General features: G+C 38.2%; 1 protein-coding gene across 1 annotated transcript in view; it reads left to right on the forward strand.

Annotated features, from left to right (window-relative positions):
* Window positions 1-1,380: 1,380 nt before the first annotated feature.
* The window catches only part of LOC116302107 (uncharacterized), a 45,127-nt gene continuing 25,634 nt past the window's right edge, over window positions 1,381-20,873 (forward strand). The window contains exons 1-18 of the mRNA XM_089040727.1: window positions 1,381-1,517; window positions 3,259-3,576; window positions 3,878-4,040; window positions 8,065-8,249; window positions 9,203-9,490; window positions 9,850-10,170; window positions 10,946-11,108; window positions 11,758-11,957; window positions 12,403-12,693; window positions 13,149-13,478; window positions 14,471-14,630; window positions 15,277-15,470; window positions 16,000-16,308; window positions 16,553-16,870; window positions 17,245-17,407; window positions 18,151-18,326; window positions 19,246-19,560; window positions 20,073-20,390. Coding sequence (XP_088896853.1) covers window positions 1,463-1,517; window positions 3,259-3,576; window positions 3,878-4,040; window positions 8,065-8,249; window positions 9,203-9,490; window positions 9,850-10,170; window positions 10,946-11,108; window positions 11,758-11,957; window positions 12,403-12,693; window positions 13,149-13,478; window positions 14,471-14,630; window positions 15,277-15,470; window positions 16,000-16,308; window positions 16,553-16,870; window positions 17,245-17,407; window positions 18,151-18,326; window positions 19,246-19,560; window positions 20,073-20,390 — 4,267 coding nt within the window. The 5' untranslated portion in view covers window positions 1,381-1,462. The remainder of the gene's footprint in view (window positions 1,518-3,258; window positions 3,577-3,877; window positions 4,041-8,064; window positions 8,250-9,202; window positions 9,491-9,849; window positions 10,171-10,945; window positions 11,109-11,757; window positions 11,958-12,402; window positions 12,694-13,148; window positions 13,479-14,470; window positions 14,631-15,276; window positions 15,471-15,999; window positions 16,309-16,552; window positions 16,871-17,244; window positions 17,408-18,150; window positions 18,327-19,245; window positions 19,561-20,072; window positions 20,391-20,873) is intronic.

Below are 20,873 nucleotides of genomic sequence, written 5' to 3' on the forward strand. Positions count from 1 at the left end.
CGTTATTATTAGAGTCTGTAAGGGTTCAGTGTACTGAATCGCTTCTTTAAACACAAATGGTTTAACGCCAAAATTACTTTCATTCTTAGCATTTTAAAAATAAGTCAGGCGTATCAGCTTGATCGGTTTAAGACAAGGGAACTGTTGTAAATCAGGTGAAATGGCTAACGTGACATATAGATGACCCATAGAATCCATCCTTTACTCATGCAAGTATTTGACTTTACCCTTTAAACTTATATATAAAATGCGCAAGAATAGAATGTCTAGTTTTATCAAAGCAGCTTTCCCATCAATCAAAAAGAGATATATAAAGTTAATTTTTGAGGTAGTGCCTTTTTTTCGGTATTTTTGGTTAGCGTGTCGCATATATCACGTTCATCACGAGCCATTTATCTATTATACGATATTGGACTTTCCTGTGATTGTAGCTATAATATTCCTCTAACATGTACCAATATTATCTAGGTTTAATAGAAGGAAATGATTGTTAATAACATACTTCAGACAGCTGACGCTGACGAATACATCAAATGAAAAAATGATGACTGATGATTATTGATGACAATTACGACTAATGATGATGATTATGAACTTGAAACTGAGGTGGTCGGGTGCAGTGATGGTGGTAATGGTGATGATGATCAATGATATGGATGAGGCAAGGATGATACTCAACTGATAAATATTATTAGAAATGAATTTATCTTGTTGAAATATTTAGTACTTTACATATTACCCGTCCCGTTTGACAATGTACTTCTTACCACGTATTTCTATCTTATACTAAAATTACTTATTTTTGATAGCTTTCAAATGCCATGCCTTGAAAAATGATGAAATATTTAGCTCTTGTACAAATTAAAAAAACATCTGGTTTTTTAGCTGTAATATACTTTTAAAACCATCATATAGAGGATATTACATCATCGCTTGGAGTTACGGATTTTATCTTCGAGTGTTGAGGTGATATTTTACGAGTGAGAGCAGCGAATTCTCAACACGACAAGGTAAAATCCGTATCTCCAAGCAGCCAAGTAATATTCTGTTTAATATGTAATTAAACAATGAAATACAATTTTTGTGGATTTTTACTTTTCATTACGATCCCTAAAAATGTCTTACCAATGGTGTTATTTTCGCCGTTGGTAAGAAATATCACTTTTTAGTAAAAGAGCGTGAGAAATGAAAATATATATTATTTCATTGATGATTGTATAATATTAAAAGTCATTTATCAGTCGAGACTGTAGCGAAATATATCAATCCGTAATCGATTTATCCAAGATGTACAGTTACGCAAGAGATGCATTCCTTTGCGCGCTCAAGGATTAATACCACGTGACTCCGTAATGCGAAAATTAGACGATACTTCAGTCACTGAGAACTTAGTTTAGCTTTGTCGACCCAAGTTAGGAGAAGACGGAAATGGTCTTAAAACGCCATTGAAATAGCTAAAAAAATGAAGTTTCTCGGACTTTTGGTTGTATTATGTGCGAGACCATTGCTTTGTCAAGGTAGCGTGATATTTATATCTCAAATAATGATTTCTCTTTGTTAGTATTTGTAATATACAATAATAATAGTTGGAATAATTAATTGCGTCAATGGAATACCCGAATATTCTGGAATTTTGGAAAAATTCTTTTACTGAGACGAAGAGAACTAGTTACACACCTTTTCACGCAGTGAATTTAACGTCCATAGTTGTTTTTCACTTGCATTCAACACACCAACTACCATACAACGTTAAGACTGCTAGTACGATATGCTCGTTTAAATCAGCGCTTAAAACGTATTTGTTCGCATTCTGATTTTTATCTATCTATCTCATTGGTATCTATCTCAATGATATTTTAAATTTAAGAGCATTGAGTTGTAATAATGCTCAGGAACTATTATCATTATTATTATTATTATTATTATTATTATTATTATTATTATTTAACCAACGCAGTCCCAACTATAGCCCGCGCTAGTAATTATCGGAATGAATGCAAGTCTTTCCTTACATGAAAAGTTTCTGAAATTCCATTATTTAGATGATCAATTGAAGACTATGTTGCAAGAATTCTTTTGTAATACATTATGTAATATAAATAACAATGCATCAAACCTATTGAGTCTTTTACTCCCGATGAGATCGATAAAGTTGAGAAATTCGATAACTAAAAGTCATTATGAAAATATAATTACATTTTCAAGCCTGACACTTTTTGTGTTAACTTTTTCAATTGTCTAGCTTTCCAGTTATAAGCTCTGACAATTTTTTTTTTTTTTTGCTAATCTATATCGAAACATTAACCTGCGGTAACAGTAGTCGTAGCAGTTAAATATATTTACAGAAACCGGGTTTTTCCATACCAAAATAATAAAGTATTAAAAAAAAAAAAATTTCTTGAATGCTTTTTTAGGGAAAGAAAACGAATGTTAAATATTGAGAAACTATTTTTGAGACAAAACAAAAAGCATTTTTTCCAATAAATTCTAGCTGTCAATTTAACTAGAAAAAAACTATAAATAAAGCTGAATCTGAAAGTCGCCAAATGTAGTCATTTGATTGCAAATCGAGCAATATCCGAAACAATTGAATCGCCAGACCGTAATGTGACAGCATTCTTCTTAAATAACAAAATGACAAATAGTCATAGATAATACTCATCATTTATCATTATTGAAAACAAATGCATTTTTTACTAGATATATTGATGAAAAGCTTACACATTACTAAAATTTAAGATAGCACTTCACTTCCCTTTACTTCAAAGTCTTTCTATTGTTGAAGTTGCGCATTCTTTATTCCGGCCGGCGGTCGACAGTTGCCGTGAATTACTTAAGGCTTAATTTAGGCTAACGCTGATTTTTATTATTATTAATACATTTATTTATTATCACTCATGGCCTATACGTTATATGTTTGTTACCATAAATTTTCATTTAAAGATGTCACAATTTTTCCACTTCAATTTGGATCATATGCCATTCCATGTTCGATTACATATTCATTCCCTCGTTCCTTCTTTCCTTCTTTCCTTCTTTCCTTCCTTCCTTTGTTCGGATTCGTTCGTTCGTTCGTTCGTTCCTTCTTTCCTCCCTCCCTCCCTCCCTCCCTCCCTCCCTCCCTCCCTCCCTCCCTTCCTTCCTTTCTTCCTTCCTTCCTTCCTTCCTTCCCTTCCTTCCTTCCTTTCTTCCTTCCTTCTTGCTTTCTTATCTTATGCCTTCTTCTTACTTAAGATATTCATATATAACCTTTTATAGAACAAGTAAGATTGGCAGGTGGGAAGGCACCAGGCGAAGGTCGCGTGGAAATCTACCATGATGGCCGATGGGGAACAGTCTGTGATGACGGCTGGGACATTAGGGACGCTAAAGTTGTATGTCGTTTTCTTGGTCAACCAAATGCAACTTACGCAATACAAGGCGCGTTCTTCGGTCGAGGGTCTGGCAAAATATGGCTGGATGACGTTCATTGTCGTGGAACTGAAAGTTCTCTGAGTCAATGCTCACACCGTAGCTGGGGATTTCATAACTGTGGGCACGGAGAAGACGCGAGTGTTGTGTGCGGTGAACCTTCGAGTAAGTATCTTTATAACACTGGGAGATTAACACGGGTCAAATGTCGAAAAGCATTTGTCTAATGTCGAACAGGATAAAAAACGAATAGCACAGGACAAGTGTTGAACAGGATAAAAACGAATAGCACGAGTCAAATGTCCAACAGTGAAAAAACGAATAGGACAGGCCAAATATCGAATAGAAAAAAACAATTGCACGGACCAACCTTTGGGAAAACTAACCATTGTTTGGGTGGACATCAAAGCATAGCCGGGATCATATATGGATGATGATAAACTGTAATTCTTTATTTTTATTATAGTTGTCAAGATAAACATCACAGATCTGTCAGGAGTGATCACAAGCCCTGGATATCCTCAGTACATGCGGAGAGCAAACTACGAGTGGACATTCAGACCTCCAGTACCAAATACACTTGTGTTGATTAGCTTCAAAGAGTTCGACTTAAGGCGTCATGATAGAGGGTAGGTGTGTGTATGTACGTATGCTTGGACAAGAAACCGACACGGTTACGGCACGGCGCAACCTCGTTTCAATACATACATACATACATTTATTGAGGCTCCTTTTTACAAGGCTTTTCAGCAACAATATAGATAAATATAATATAACACTAATATAAATGATACTATTATAAGAATATAAAATATAAGAATATAAATATAAGTATATACAATTATAATCAATATGTAAATTAAACTACTTTATTGAAACTAAATAATTAAAAAGTCGTTTTCTAAAAATTTTAGAGTCATTTATACATTTTAAGTCTTTCTGGAGACCGTTCCAAATTTTAGCTCCGCGGAACGCGAAAGAACGTTGGCCCGTAGCTAGTCTACATTTGGGCAGATTCAGATCCCCATTGAATCTGGTCGATCTAGTGTGGATTTGAGATCTATATATAAACTTCTGAGTGAGGTAATTAGGTGTTTGATTGTGAAGGCATTTATGTACCATTACACAATCATTGAAAAATAACTTATCTTCTATATTAAGCCACTTAAGAGACTTAATCCCTTTGGATATGTGATCATATTTCCTGAGGCCAAGGACTATCCTTGCCGCGTAATTTTGCACCAGTTGCAGTTTGGCTTTATTTGCCCTAGTGGTATTGCTCCATATTGTAGAGCAATAGAATAATTTAGTAAATATAAATGAGTTCATGAGTAATAATATTGTCTTTCTGTCTAATAAGTGTTTAATTCTATTGATTCTATTTAGTTTAAAAAAACAGTTTGAAACAGTTTTTGTTGTATGTTCGTTGTAACTTAGGCAACTATCGATAATAACTCCCAAGTCTTTAGCGACAGGAACGGCTTCGATCTCTTTTCCTAACAGTGTTGCTTTGAGTGATGGTAAAGTTTTTGTGAGCTGCGGTACACCAATAGTTAGTATTTTTGTCTTATCTGGGTTGACGAGAAGCGAGTTCATGCAGCACCACTTTGCAATTTCTTTCAGATCTTCATTTAGAGCAGGGATAGCTTTGTCGATTTCTTTCGAGGGTAAGGCAAGAAAAAGCTTCGTATCGTCGACATAACTCATTACTTGACAATGCTTTGGGATAGATAGAAGCTCATTGACATATAGAGTAAACAGAACTGGTGAGAGAATTGTCCCTTGAGGTACGCCAAAGATAAGAGAGCGAGCGTCAGATAAAGTATTGTCTATCCTCACCACTTGTTTCCGATGGGACAAGTAGCTCTCAAACCATGCCATAGCAGTGTTAGAAGTTCCCATACTTTGAAGCTTTGACAGGAGAATGTCGTGTCGAATACTATCAAAGGCTTTTGACATGTCTAGTAGTGCAATGATTGACACCTTTTTATCATCCATGTTTTTTAAAATTTCATCTGTAAAGTAGAGGAGGGCAGTTTCAGTGGAATGGTGTTTTCTGTTGCCACTCTGAAGATGGGATATTATTTGGTTTTCTTCTAAGAACTCGGTGAGTTGTGAGTGTGCGGCTCTTTCACAGACTTTAGACATGATTGGTAGTAAAGATATTGGGCGCGTTTTGGATGGATCATCTGAGTCTTCAGATTTTGGACAAGGAATAACTTCGGCTAGTTTCCACGACTGTGGAAAAGTACTTGTATTGAACGAATTGTTGATTAAGGTGGTAATTACTGGAAGCATCGCTGGTAAGCTGTCTTTCAGGACTCTTGCGGATATTCTGTCTATTCCTGGAGCTTTATTTGAGGGCATAGCGGTGATGATATTCAAAACGTCTTCTCTTTAACTGGTCTGAAGTCAAACTGTGAAGTAAGGTTGATACTGAAGTTTAAAGCAGGTATAGGCAGTGTATCGGGGACACCGAGATTATGTTCTTTTGAGAGAGCTTTCGCTTTGGCAGCTGTAGACTGGCCAACAGTGGTGTAGTACTCGTTGAACTTGTTAGCCTGGATGGCAGGGTCTTCAGTTGAAGCCAAAAGGGGTCTTTCTCTGGGAAGGCAGCGATTTATAACCTTCCAAATTGAGTTTGTATTTCCTTTACTCTTTTGAAGTTCGGAACGTACATGTTGTTTTTCGGCGATACGGATTTCCCGCTTGACTTCCTGTCTAAAGAAGCGGTATGCATTCCAGTGTAGATTATCCTTTGTCTTGATTGCACTTTTGTGCCATTGATTGCGTGTTTTCATGAGCTGACGTATTTCAGGTGTAATGTAGGGGTTTGGTCTTGATTTTATTTTTGTCACCTTAATAGGTGCATGTTCATTGAGAACCCCAGAGAATAAGCAATTGAATGAATCAATTTGGTCATCAAAATCGTCGAAAATATTAACAACATGAAAAGGAACCTTAGCCAAGTCTTGGACGAATTTATGTGGATTGTAATTTTTGTAGCTTCTTGTCGTGATATATGAAGCCCGTGGTTTTGGTGCCTTCAATGTGAGAGTCAACAATATTAAGTTATGATCGCTAATTGTTGAGGTTTTGACTTCGCAAACATCAATAATGTTCTTGTTAGTTGTCAGGGCTACATCTATTAAAGTTTGTGATGTGTCAGTGATTCTTGTGGGTTCCTTTACAAGTTGAAGTAAATTGAAAGTAGAACAGAAGTTAGTTAAAGCACGGCCATCGGGGCAGTCTCCCAGCATGTTCGTATTTGTATCTCCAATTATTATTGTGTCAAGTCTCAGTAGTTGGGAGTCTATGAATGTTGTGGTCAAGTCTTCGAGGAAGCTGATCGGTGTACTAGGAGGCCTGTAGACTGTGCATAGCACAAATGATTTAAGTTTCTTGCATTGTAATTTTAGCCAGAGTTGTTGGAAGTTCGTTTCGGATACTGTTGATATATGCTCTATGGTGGAAGCTTTGTAGTTATCTTTGACATAAACGACTAGTCCACCGCCGATTTTATGCGCTCCACGGTCCTGTCTAAACAGCAGATATCCAGGGATGTTGATGTCTGCATTGCACGTAGAGGGGTCCAGCCAGGATTCGGATATCGTAAATATGTCATATTTACTTTCTGTGATTGTTTGGGCGACCAAGTGAAAGTTTTCGCGCGACTTCAGGGAGCGTACATTCAAGTGGGCTATGGTGACATTAGTTTTCTTCCTCCGTCGTTTGGCACATGAAGACTGTGGACCTGGATTCACTTCTATGTCATGTATCAGTTTTAGTACCTGATGAAAGCTTGAAACGGAGTTACTGTAAAAGGGGGTTGATGATTTCGACCTTTTCACCTTCGATATAACACGTGTGTTGATCCGCCATATTGCTTGGCTAGCAGCGTGGAGCTGATTTTCCGGATCCAGAAAGCCAATCACTATTTCATTTTCTCCAATAATATTTGATCCTGGAAGAGTCCCGGTAGTATTATTTAATCTTTGGTTGCTTCTAGCGTTGTATAGAACAACGTAGGGGTAGAAAAAGCTTGAAATCCAGAGAGCAATTAGAAACGTGCCTTTGCCTTTCATGGTCCGCATCAGCATCAATCGGCCATTCGTAATTCGAGGGTGGTCCCTTGGAACGAACTTGAGTGCTGCATGGTCTATTAACAACGAAATACCTGGAAACTAACCATTTTCTCTACATCTTGCCCGTAATATTATTGCATTTCGGACCACGTGTTATTCCATATGTCATCATCTAACGGTTGCTAACCAATATTCCGAAAATTCGAATAGTTCAGATTAAAAATGGAATAAATACAAAATTCGAATAGTTCAGGTGAAAAATCGAATAATGAGAAAATTCGAATAGTTCAGATTAAAAATAGAATAACTACAAATTTCGAATAGTTCAGGTTAAAAATCAAATAACTAATAAATGACTAAAAAACTACAAATAACTGAGAAAATTCGAATAGTTCAGGTTAAAAGCGAATCGATTAGTTCCATTGAAATTGTTCGTCTTTTACTGATTCTGGTAATCAAATACACCACACTATACATAATGAATAATTATCGTCCTATTATGTTGAAGACAACTCCCTTTAAATAGGAAACTACATTATTTTTGACGCAAATTCGATTTTCTTTGCAGGAAAAGTAAGGTCACTATCGAAGACTCAAATCATGTTCAACTATTCCAAAGCGAGAACGCCAATTTTGGCCAGTTTGCTGTTCGGATGTCTAACAGTCCAGGGACTCTACGTTTCTATTCTTCGTTTTCCAGACTGAACGGAGGCGGAAAAGGGTTTCGTTTGAATTACTTGTTCATTGGTCAAGGTAATTCCTAATTGATGCGCGCGTTTACTTCATTTTGAAATCATATTTCATGCATTATAAAAGTCATACTCGCCATTGTTGAATCATATAAAAAAATTTCCTCGTTTTTTCCCCTTGTTAATCTGCGCCAATCGTCAATCGGCCATGTATATATATTGCCATTTACATTGTCTTTCAATTTGTTGCTGCCCCATAAGTGTTATCACCATCGTTCTCATCATCATTTTTATCATCATCACCGATGTAATTATTTTCAAGATTCATCGTTATTGTCGTCGTCATCAATTGTTTATCAACATAAGGCATTATGGATTTCATAATCGTCGTTACCTTTATCGTCATCATCATCATTTTTATCATCATTATCGTCCTCCTCCTCTTTATTATTATCATCGTTGTCATCATCATTAGGCAAGATTGATTTTCATTATCATCGTCGTCATCATCGTCGTCATCATCGTCGTCATCATCAGCATCATCGTCTCCATCGTCGCCATCGTCATTATTGCCATAATCGTCATTATCGTCATCATCATCATTATCATCATTATCACCATCGTCGTCGTCATCATCATCGTCATCATTTTCATCATTGTCATCATCGTCGTCATCATCATCATCGTCGTCGTCATCATTTTCATCATTGTCATCATCGTCGTCATCATCATCATCGTCGTAGTCATCATTTTCATCATTGTCATCATCGTCGTCATCATCATCGTCGTCGTCGTCGTCATTTCATCATCATCATCGTCATCATTGTCATCATTGTCATTATCGTCATTATCGTCATCATCATCATTATCATCATCATCACCATCGTCGTCGTCATCATCGTCATCATTTTCTTCATTGTCATCATCGTCGTCATCATCGTCATCGTCGTCGTCATCATCGTCATCATTCAACTCCTTCAATATTAATATTATACCATTATTTCTATTTACTTTTAGGCTTTTGCAAGGCAGACTGGAACGTCACTGTAACGGCAGGAATCAGCACGGTCAACATATCATGGCCTCCACCATCAGCATCCAGCCAAAATGACACTTCTTACTCTTATTTGGTTTTGTACAATTCCACGAACACAGGAGTTCAAAGCTTCACCAAATTGAAAAACTTGACATCAATTACGATCGACAATCAGTTTCAGTCTGACAACTTCTCCATTCAAGTTGTTGCTTTTGACATGAGAAACCACAGTATCAATAGTTGTCCAAAGATATTCAGAAAAACTCAAGGTAATTATCTACATCCAACACTCTTCACTTGAGCGTCGCTTGCTGCAACTCTCTAGTCAAGTTGTGTGGTTCACGTTTTTACATTATATTGAATTTACTCAATATTGTATGGGTATTCTTATTCTTTGCTCGGTCTGTGTGCTCTAATCATATCCTTAGTGTCGTTCGAGGGTATTCTTTAGGTTCTCTGGTTTTCGTATTCCTGCAAAATTCCACAATTTTGGCTATGTAATAACCACCGTGTTCATAACCTGTACAGGCTATTAATTGCTACATGTACCTCGTAAAACAATGACACAATTTTAATTCTTTTTAGTTTAATTTCATTGCTTTACAAGCGTTTTTTTCATTATCGACAGCTGGCGTAAGGTTGGCAGGTGGGAAGGCACCCGGTGAAGGTCGTGTAGAAGTTTACCACAATGGTCAATGGGGAACAGTTTGTGATGATGCCTGGGGTTTCAACAATGCTAAAGTGGTCTGTCGTTCATTGAATCTACCAATAACTGACGTACTTTCATTCCGACTCGCAAGATTTGGTTTAGGTGTCGGTAGGATATGGTTGGATAATGTAGGGTGTACTGGAAGTGAGCCGTCGTTGTACCAGTGTCGCCATAATGGCTGGGGAGTTCAAAACTGTGGGCATAGCGAAGATGCCAGTGTTGTGTGTGGAAATCCAAGGCGTGAGTATATATAGTTATCTATAGAATATATGGGCATCTTATACTCACTAACTATTCATGAGCTCATCGACCAACCAGGGTTTCTTATTTGTACCACGTGCAGTAGTTTGAAATCCCCATCAAATAGGACCGCACCGATTTCAAAGTTCTAGTACTTTGAAATATTTCAGAGTCCTACTACTCGGACTTTGAAATATTCCAAAGTACTAGAACTTTGAAATAAAAACAAACATAACAAAAAGAGTATAAGATGTCGTGTCAAATACTCGTCACTGTATTCTATTTCAAAATCCTCGGCATTTGAAATTCCACTCGGATTTTTGAAACCGCAATTGAATACAGCAACTCGTATTTGAAACATTATATCAATTGCCAGTAAGTTTTAAGATACCTCTTTACTCTCCGATGGCTTTCGCGTTGATCTACTTCAGAAAAACGAAAACACTGTGCAATATGCGAAGTCAAGCTTTAATCTGTGCAGCCCTTCATACTAAAGCAACACACCATCCATCCATCCCATCCCATCCCATCCCATCCCATCCATCCATCCATCCCATCCCATCCCATCCCATCCCATCCCATCTCATCTCATCTCATCCCATCTCATCCCATCCATCCATCCATCCCATCCCATCCCATCCCATCCCATCCCATCCCATCCCATCCCATTCCATCCCATCCATCCATCCATCCCATCCCATCCATCCATTCATCCTTTTTTCACATTTTCAAAGCGTATCATATTTTATTATTTGTTTTTTTAATGACTGACCAGCAATCAAGATAGACATCACAGGTTTAACTGGAACAATTACAAGTCCCGGGTATCCACGTTTCCTACAGCGCGCCGACTACGTGTGGACATTCAAGCCGCCATTCCCCAATTCACAGTTGGCTCTTTACTTTGAAGAGATTGACTTAAGACGTCAAAGTGATGGGTAATGAAAAATTGGAATGAATATTGCAAAACAATAAGTATTTTCATGCTTTTCTTCTCGATTTTTTTCGCCCCACAATGATCTATCACCAGCTCTTGACAGTAGCTGCACGAGAATTTCACAATTCTACCTCAAATGTAATTTTTCTCGCTTTCTGATTGGCCACGAACCGTGGTAAATATATAGAGCCAATAAATTACGAGAAAAAAACTCACGGAGCCAGCACGCGCCTGAAACCGGCGTTTTCCCCAACGTTTTCCCCAACGATAAAAATCAACATGTGAGTTGAGCGTTGTGTGCATAGAATATTAAATGTAGTGGTAGTGCGTGTGAGTGAAAAGTGTCCCCAATTAGTGCGAAAGCGCTAGAACGACTAGACACTTAAATAAAAGTGATTTATTTATTTATTATTTTTTTTTGCGGGTTTTTGTTGTAAAAAATGGAATGCGTATACCGTCATTTAAAATACCTAAATGGGGTCTAAAGCGCATGTACTTTGTTGTGACCTCATGATAACGACGATAACCAACAGCTACACAGCTATAAGCCCGAGTGAACGCTCCTAGATTTTTCTACGTTCATTTTTCACTGAGGAAACAAAGTATTGCAACTCCTGACAAGTCTAACATTTTTGTTCTTTTCTTTAAAGCAAAAGCCTAATCCGAGTCAAAGATATCAACGGCTACCAATATTATCGGGCTTCCAACTCTAAAACGAATGGAGTTCATGTTTGGATCATCGATAATCCCTCCACCGTACGTTACTTCACAGCATTCTCAGAAATACGAGGCGGACTGAAAAAAGGATTCCTTATGCGCTACTTTGTCATTGATCCTTTACAAAATCAAGGTAAGTGTTATGGAATACTTATGAATTGACAAACCGCATAAAAAAGAGACCAAAGAAACGCAGGCTCTCGGAAAGAAAATAGCTCAAACGGCATTGTGCCTATTGATGGGTTGCAAGAATTACCAAGAGAGTTGAAAGACAAAAACATGGCGACTATTGTGGTGCTGTTAACAATGGATGCAATCTCGTACCCAGAGCCCGCTTTCAAACAGAATTCTGTGTTTACTTCCGGAACATATTTTTTATTTTTGGCAAGTCTTTTAATGTATACGCTCTTATACCGGAAGTCCATGAAATCCTGGTCTCAAAAAAATGGATTATGCCGGAGCCATCTTTCTTCGCCGCAGGCCAGAAGAAACGCAGGCTCTGGGTACGAGATTGCAATGGAAGCTAATAAGAAATCATTAGATGGCAAATTTCCTTTAACTACGATATTTTATTTCAGATTATTGTAACAGCGAATGGAATTTCAATGTTGAGACGGGTATTAACACCATCAACGTAACATGGACACCATTTAATAATCTTTACAATGCTTCCATCGAATACTTAGTCCTCTACAATCAATCTGACAGCGAAAAGAGGAGTTTCAAAGTAGCAAACGACAGGCTATTCGCCACCATCAGTCCTGTTAATCCCATGACGTTTTATTCAGTGAACATCGTTGCTCTTGATTCTTCAGGACGAGTTAACAGGACTGTTCATAGTTGTACTAAGCTTGTCAGAACTAAAGATGGTGAGTGTAGAGCACTTTAGAATGAAGAATTTGCTTTTCATGCACACAGGTTTCAGTACAAAACTACGTGCTACATTACGTTTATTCTTTTCTCCTTTCACAAATCACTGGGTATTACATGTACGAAGCATCACATTGGATCCTTTATGCGTAAAAAGCCAAGCATGCATTTCTCGGAATTAGGCTAGTGTTAGGGAAACTTTGCTAAAAGCGAGACAATCTTGTTTATTAAAGAGAAATCCGGATTCCATTCCTGAATTAAAAAACTTGGCGTATTTCAATTCTTAACCGAAGATGGAATATGAGATAAACAACTTTTTAAGTATCTATTATTTTGCTTGGTATCTTTACTTGAGGTGAGACTAAAATATATCTGCACGTTTCGAATGTGCTTGCTCTAGTTTACTTGACAAACATCTTAAAAGCCTTCAAGCCTTTGTTTTCTTGTTTCACAGCGCCTTCGCGAATCGACGGAGGTCAATTCCCCAACGAAGGATTAGTCCAAGTACAGTACGATGGCATTTGGGGCACCATATGTCCCCAGTGGTGGAACATGAACGCTGCTAATGTTGTATGCCGTTCAATGGGACTACCACCAGCAACATACGCTTTGAAAAATGTGGGTCGATTTAGCAACAGAGCCAGTAGAATCTGGTTATCGGGTGTGAGATGCCAAGGATATGAGGAGAGTTTGTCGTCTTGTCTTAATTCCGGATGGGGAAACGTTGCCAATTGGTGTAGCGCAGTGTTTGGCATCGCTGGTGTTGTCTGTGGATCTCCAAATGGTAAGTTTTAAATATTATGGACAGGGAAGGTGGTTAGTCTACTTGCCACTGTTAAAGCGACAAATATTCCGATCCAGTTTCGAGTTCTCTGTTGCTCAGGGTTAGCCTCGACTTTGTATAGAATATTCCTGTGTTCCAGTGAAGGCCCGTGGAATTTTAAAGTGTTTGTATTGTTGAAGCTGTGCATTCTTTACTTTACCGTTGGTATTTGTGAATATTTAGACACTGAAATGAGACTTACCCTAAGTAAATGAGTCTGTGATCAAGGAACACAGCGGTAATTGGGAATTCGAAAAAGGTCTATTGCACTGTGTGTCTACGTCTGCAGCTATTGCGCACTACATGCAAAATAATTAAAAACTATTCCCTAATCATGTTGCTCAAGAAAAAATCAGTCTGCAAACACTCGTGTGACAGTTGTGCAAAATTAAAATCCTATCCTGCGCCTTGCAGTTTTCCAGCTGTTGCGCACCCCACATTATCGTTGACAGTATTAGGAACTAGACGCATATCTGCGTGAACTTGGGCTTCATAGCAGAAAAACGAAAGAATTCTTCGTGAACACTGTCATCCTTCTGACGAAACCTTGAAAAATTCCGCCATTGCTCGACCATGTGGCGCATACTACGCACGCGCATAGAACTTGCGCATTCGCTTTGAACGCAACTGCGATTTGTGACAGAACGCAAATAAAGCCCAATTTATACCTCGGGCATTTCTTTGAAAGCCCGAGTAAAAAGTACTAGAGTGTGTGAACACTCATGCAAGATAAACATTGCACCATGGGTTGCAATATTTCACGCTACATATTCGGCAATATTGCAAGAAATACTGAGGGTAAAGAACTACAATATTGAGCGCAAAAATTGTTTTAATACGTGTACATGGTTTCTGGAAAACTAGGTGTATATAACTGCTAACTTTGTCACGTATTTTTATCCCGTAAAAAAACACAAATTCCTAATGTCACGAAAACTTTTATTTTTTGACAGTCACGCAGATGAATGTTACTGACCAATTCGGAGAGATCACGAGTCCTGGATATCCGCTGTTCATGAAACAAGCTAACTACGAGTGGACAATAAGACCTTCCTTAGAAAATGCGCATGTAGTTATTTACTTTGAAAGGATTGGCCTAAGCAGACGTCAAGGGTAATTATGTTCGTGATTTTGAATACTGAGGGTTGTAGTAATGTTTTCGCATGTCAGATATCGTGCTATTTTCTTGGTTGTCACTTCGTTGTTTATAAGTGAATTGGGCATCATTTCGTTGTTTATAAGTGATTTTCACTCTGGATGGGTGTATTTCTAACAAAAGATCCTACTCCCAAGATAATAGACCTCTTCGGCTTGGGGTAATGTTTTCCCATTTCAGACCACGTGTCATTCCCTTGAGAATAAGATTCTTTGTTTGAGCTGTATCCATATTCATGTGTCTTCTCATGTGCAACCGAGGGCAAACCTTAAACAAAGAAATGATACTCTAGGGAATGACACGTGGTCTGAAATGGGAAAACATTATGTCAGAGGCGAAGAGGTCTATTGATTTGAAATCAGTTGACTGTACGTTTTACTCATACGGCGACCATCTTGAATTATGATATGCCGAGGGAGCAAACGCATATAATATTTTATAAAGTATATAGCGACAGGATTACGTTTTCACGTTGGATCACTTGCTATAACCTTAAGCCTCTCAGCACTAGTAATCGCATAAGAACCCCAAGTTCATTATCTGACCAACCATTCCTTTTCTGTGCCGCAAAACTTTTAAAAGTGATTCTTTTTTAATCAATAGTGTTAGTAATTTGACAGTGACTGATGCAGCACAGAAAACATTCACATTTTCGTCAAACCAAAGAAAGGAAAGGTTCAGTTTCGTGACTTCCAATACTCCAGTACATGTCGCCTTCTTTTCTTCTTTCACGAGTGGATTATGGAAAAATGGCTTTCGTATGTTTTATTTCATCTTCAACCAATCATTGGATTATGGTAAGAAAAGTTGTTTAGTACGTAAGAAAGAATGTGCGGGTAGCGTAAGAGAAGGTAGAAAAGAATACACAAGAAGTAAAGGTGATGATGTTTTTGTGTGCTACAAGTTCGAGCGAAGGAAGAAATCGCTTTGATTCTGTTCCTGTGATCTCAGCTGGATAGATGAATTGTCGGCGTGCCCTTGATCCCTAGGAACATTACTTTGTAATTTAGAAGGGAAGTGTGTTTCGACTTCTCTCTGTTCTCTGTAGCTTTAGCTTTAAACATCTGCGATAAGTAGCACTTAAAGCCTGAGGGGGTGAAGGTCTCACCTTCGAACGCTTTATACATGAACCCTTAGCTTGAGAGAATTGCGGCAAACTCTCCCCGCATCATCGAAGTAAAATATTAGATTTACTTTTCCACCTTTCCTATCAGAAGACGAGAAAAGGGAAGAGGATTGAAGTAAAAGGAGAGAAATGAAGAGTGCACAATGAGCCAAACATAAAACAGTTCATGTAGCTAACACCACTAATAATGTAATATTTAGTTCCAGTTTCAGAAGGCTGGTCCATCAACGCAAGCAGTTATAATCTAAGAACCATCAAAGTATCCTGGCTGCCCTTCAATGTCAGTGATTCCCTGATTGCTGGATACCTAGTGCTCTGTAACTCAACGGACCCTAGTTTGGTCAATGTCTCATATGCTATTACTGACAACAGCTCATTCTCCGCCGCATGTGATAATCTTGAGGGTCTTACTACCTATCGTGTTCAAGTATTGGCTTATCTTCAAGGACTTGACCAGAGAACCATGATGTACAAAAGTATGGCAGTAGAAGTAGCAACAACAAAAATAAGTGAGTTTGTATTATAAACTAGGCTTTAAAGAGAGTCTTTCAGCGTCCGCGTGTTAACAGAGTGTCTTAATAAACGCTTTGGAAGTAATTGAAGTTTTAAAAAGATCTCGTTTTTAAGTCTTGTCTTGCTGGCCATGTTGATGATGTCTAATAAGGATTTCCTCTTTTTAATACCACCCAGATGGCCTCTCTGCTTTTGTCTTTTTCAAATGGTTGAAAAACATTATTTTTAATTAAAACACAGCGAGAATTAGACTGGCTGGTGGAAAGATACCTGGTGAAGGTCGTGTGGAAATCTTACACAACGATCAATGGGGAACAGTCTGTGATGACAGATGGAATCTCAACCATGCTAATGTGGTCTGTCGTTCACTGGGTCTACCAAGAGCTGTAAGTGCTTTGACTTCTGCAGCTTTTGGTCCTGGTACTGGTCGAATCTGGATGGATGATGTATACTGTAGTGGAAATGAACCGTCTTTGTTTGAGTGTCGGCATAGAGGATGGGGGTCACATAACTGTGGACACGGAGAAGATGCGAGTGTTTTGTGTGGAAATCCTCCAGGTAAGCTTTTACAATAATCAAAATATAATGCTACGGATGATGGTGATGGTGATGATGATAATGATGGTGATGGTAATGGGGCTGATGATGATGGTGGTGGCGATGTTAATGGTGATGATACTAGTGATCAATGATGATGATGTTGATGATGATGTTGATAATGTTGATGACGGCGATGATGATGGTGATGATAATAGTGATCAATGATATTGATGGTGGTGGTGATGATGTTGATAATGATGATGACGGCGATGATGATGGTGATGACAATAGTGATCAATGATATTGATGGTAATGGTGATGATTTCTAAATGATTTATTTGCTATTTTTTTGTCATTCATGTGTAAAATTCTGTTTGTAATGTTTCGTCTAGTCGTGCTGCTTAATATCACAAAGGTTACTGGATTGATCACCAACCCTGGGTATCCAGATTACATGCAGCGAGGAGATTACACCTGGACGTTCAGACCTTCCCAACGAAATGCGCCTGTAGTGCTTTACTTTGAAGACATTAACTTGAGAAGAAATCGTCGAGGGTAAGTAATGCTTGCCGGGGGGGGGAGGGAGGGGACTTTAGGGTAAACTTTTGGGTAAGTTTGTTCAAAAATACCCCTAAAAGACCATCGGAAGTCTTTTAAAAACCCCTTCAATAAATGTAGTATGTTTAATAAGTCAAAAGGAATTTTGGAAAAGGAGACAGCAATTCTTTTTGATTCTGGATTTATATACATGATTTTGTAATTGGACTTCGTAAACTGGACATTTTAAAGTTAGTTTTAAAATCTCCACTCTCTTTACAGAAAGAATAAATATTTTTCTTTTCTGGGAAAACAAATACATTAATAAAATAGGAGCCTCGCACGATGAGACGACTAACCTCTCTTTGGTGACTAGTTGCCAAGGGTCAAAGACGATCCTTACCCTGATTTATACTTCTGTAAATCAGCCAGCCTCTGTACAAAGTCAGTTGCTAGTTCCCTCTCCATCCTCCCCCCCGTTTAACTGGTTAATAAATTATCAAATTTTAATATAAAAGCAATATAGGCTTTCTACGGACAATTCCTCAATAGACCTCTTTACCTTAGCTTGGGCGTAGTGTTTTCCCATTTCAGAACAAATGTCATTCCTTAGAGAATAAATCGAGTTATATCTAATCATATTCATGTGTCTTCTCATGCGCAACCTTTTTAAACAAGAAAACAATACTCTAGGGAATGACACGTGGTCTGAAATGGGAAAACACTACGCCCAAGCTAAACAAGGTCTGTCTGTTTTTTAGGAGAAGTCAAGTATCGGTTCAAGACTATGCTGGAACTCAAATTTTGTACCTTGAAAATACAATACGAGGGCCAACTGCTACATGGATATTTAAAAACCCAGGGACTCTGCGGTATTACTCTTCATATTCATCTAGAAACCGTGGATTTCGGATGCGCTATTTTATTTTGTTACAAGGTAAGGATATTGAGAAATGGAATAGGACGTGCGCAAGCGTTGGGGACAAGGAATTATTTGATGTATGAGGTTGGTGCAGGTGACAAGGTGACAAATTAGAAGAAGGAAACAAGGACAAACAAGGAAAATAACTGGAAAAATTGGTTATTGGGGTAGGGTTGACGAGGAGAAGTTAGCGAGAAAAGTGACAGGAACAAGGCAGCAAGGGGACAAGAATGATGATAATAATAACAATAATGATGATAATAATAATAATAATAATAATAATAATAATAATAATAATAACAATGACAACAATAACAATAACAACAATAATAATAATAATAACAATAATAATAATAATAATAATGATACTAATGATACTAATGATACTAATAAAGATGATGATGACATTAATGATGCTAAAAATAATAATAATGATGATTATGATGATACTAAAGCCTCGTTTACACTGGCGATTTTTGTGGCGATTTTTGTGGCAATTTTCGGAAATATGAAATCTTTTGTCTCATCCTTCAAAAGAGACATTCGTCTAGGAAAATCTTGGTATCCTGAATAAATTTTAATAAATTTTTTACCATTATTTATTATGGACAGGATCGCCGAAAACATCGCAGCAAAAGTCGCCGCAAAAATCGCTAGTGTAAACGTGGCTTAATGATACTAATGATACTACTAATAATGATGATCATGATAATAATAGTTCCCTTTCCGAAGCCGCTCGAGCGACCATGAAATATGAAACAATACCTTCAAGTCGAGGTCGAACTTGATGTGAAATGGAGAAATTGGTGTAAGAAGGATATCGTCCAGCATTGGGTTGTTTGATCGTCATCGTATAACTTGAACAATTCTCTTCAACTGCTATTCTCAAGAAGTGTAGAATTATAAGTGTTATTTTATCTAATTTAAATTTCAGCTCCAGTTCAGAGAAGCTTAAACGTGAGTGCAATAAGTGATAGTACTTCTACTATCTTAGTCAAATGGTCACCAGTCAATGTCAGTGGTTACGAGATAGTTGGTTATATAGTACGTTGTAACTCGACAGAAGGACGGTCACGCAACATGCAGTACAGCTTCAAGCTCAACAGCAGCGACTCTACATATTGTAGTCATCTTACGAGAGGCGTTCGCTACAAAGTGCAGGTCTTCGTTTACCTGGCACATCTTACTGACGGAACCTCTAGGATTCATAGCAGTGTTCCATTATTTGTGAGAACCATGCTGAGAATTGGTGAGTCCTAAACGATTATTTCTGTAACAGATACCTCTACTGCATTTATCCTGGGCTTCAGAAGTTGTATAGTCGTTTCCCGTGGTTGTAACGAGCGAGAGCAAACGACGGAGCGAAAATAAATAACCTTTAGACCCCAGGGTAAATTGCATTTAGGTTGTTCGCAAATTACTCAAGGTCAGCTAGAGTCAGTGAGCCTTCTTTTCACGCCTTTCCACTTTTCACATATAAAAATAGCAGCCAACATTATACATGCGGAATACTAGTCCGGATTATAATCATACCTACTCGAGCTAGCCCGCTGATTGGCTGTTTGTCGGTCATTTCCCCTTAGTATAGCCAAGCCCGTGCCAAAGTAATTTATCCAATCACAACGCGTAATGATAACGACTACAAAATTCTTGTATCGATCGTTCACTCATACAATTTAAACAGCGCTGTATCCAAGCATATTGTCAAGCACGGTCTTTTGATTAATATTTCAAAATCAAGCAATGTTCGTTTATATGTAGTGAAAGAACGGTTAGCTGGAGGAAAGGCGCCTGGCGAAGGAAGAGTTGAAATCCTGTATAATGGCCGTTGGGGAACAGTCTGTGATGACAATTGGGATCTCAGAGATGCAAATGTGGTCTGTCGTTCACTGGGTCTACCAAGAGCTGTAAGTGCTTTGATTTCTGCAGCCTTTGGTCAAGGAACAGGACCAATTTGGATGGATGATGTACACTGCAGTGGAAGTGAATCATCTTTGTTTGAGTGTCGGCATAGAGGATGGGGGTCACATAACTGTGGACATCTAGAAGATGCGAGTGTTGTGTGTGGAAACCCTCCAGGTAAGCATGCACATGTAGACTAAAAAGAGGCTACTGCTTATACCAAACTTCTGTTTACTGCTGATAATGTTGATATGATGGTAATAGCGATGATGGACTCACCGGTGGACGGTGATGATAATGACTTGATGATGACTTGATGATGATGGTACTGAGTGATGATAGTGATTGATGTTCATCATAATGATGATAAGTGATGATATTGGTGATGATGATGATGGTGGTGATGTAAATGCTGGTGATAGTGGTTGTTACAGCCCAATACGTTACGAAAGGAGGACGAGTGGTACGAAGCCCCAAGAGACTAGGATATTAGTACCCTCCCCGGGTGGGGAATAAATTGTAACCCCTTAAGGAATCGAATTTCGTGCTGACATGTTTGTAATGAAGTCAACGTCTCAAGTAAAGTTGTTGAGTTGTAAAAGGCGTTTTCTGTCGTCAGTTCCACAACAGTGGTGTTGGGTGTGGTTGCCACAGGTTTAT

This window comes from Actinia tenebrosa, unplaced genomic scaffold, assembly GCF_029948245.1.
Source record: "Actinia tenebrosa isolate PJP-AT-01 unplaced genomic scaffold, QUT_ActTen_1.0 PGA_scaffold8__29_contigs__length_14323225, whole genome shotgun sequence".
NCBI classification, from domain to species: Eukaryota; Metazoa; Cnidaria; class Anthozoa; order Actiniaria; family Actiniidae; genus Actinia; species Actinia tenebrosa.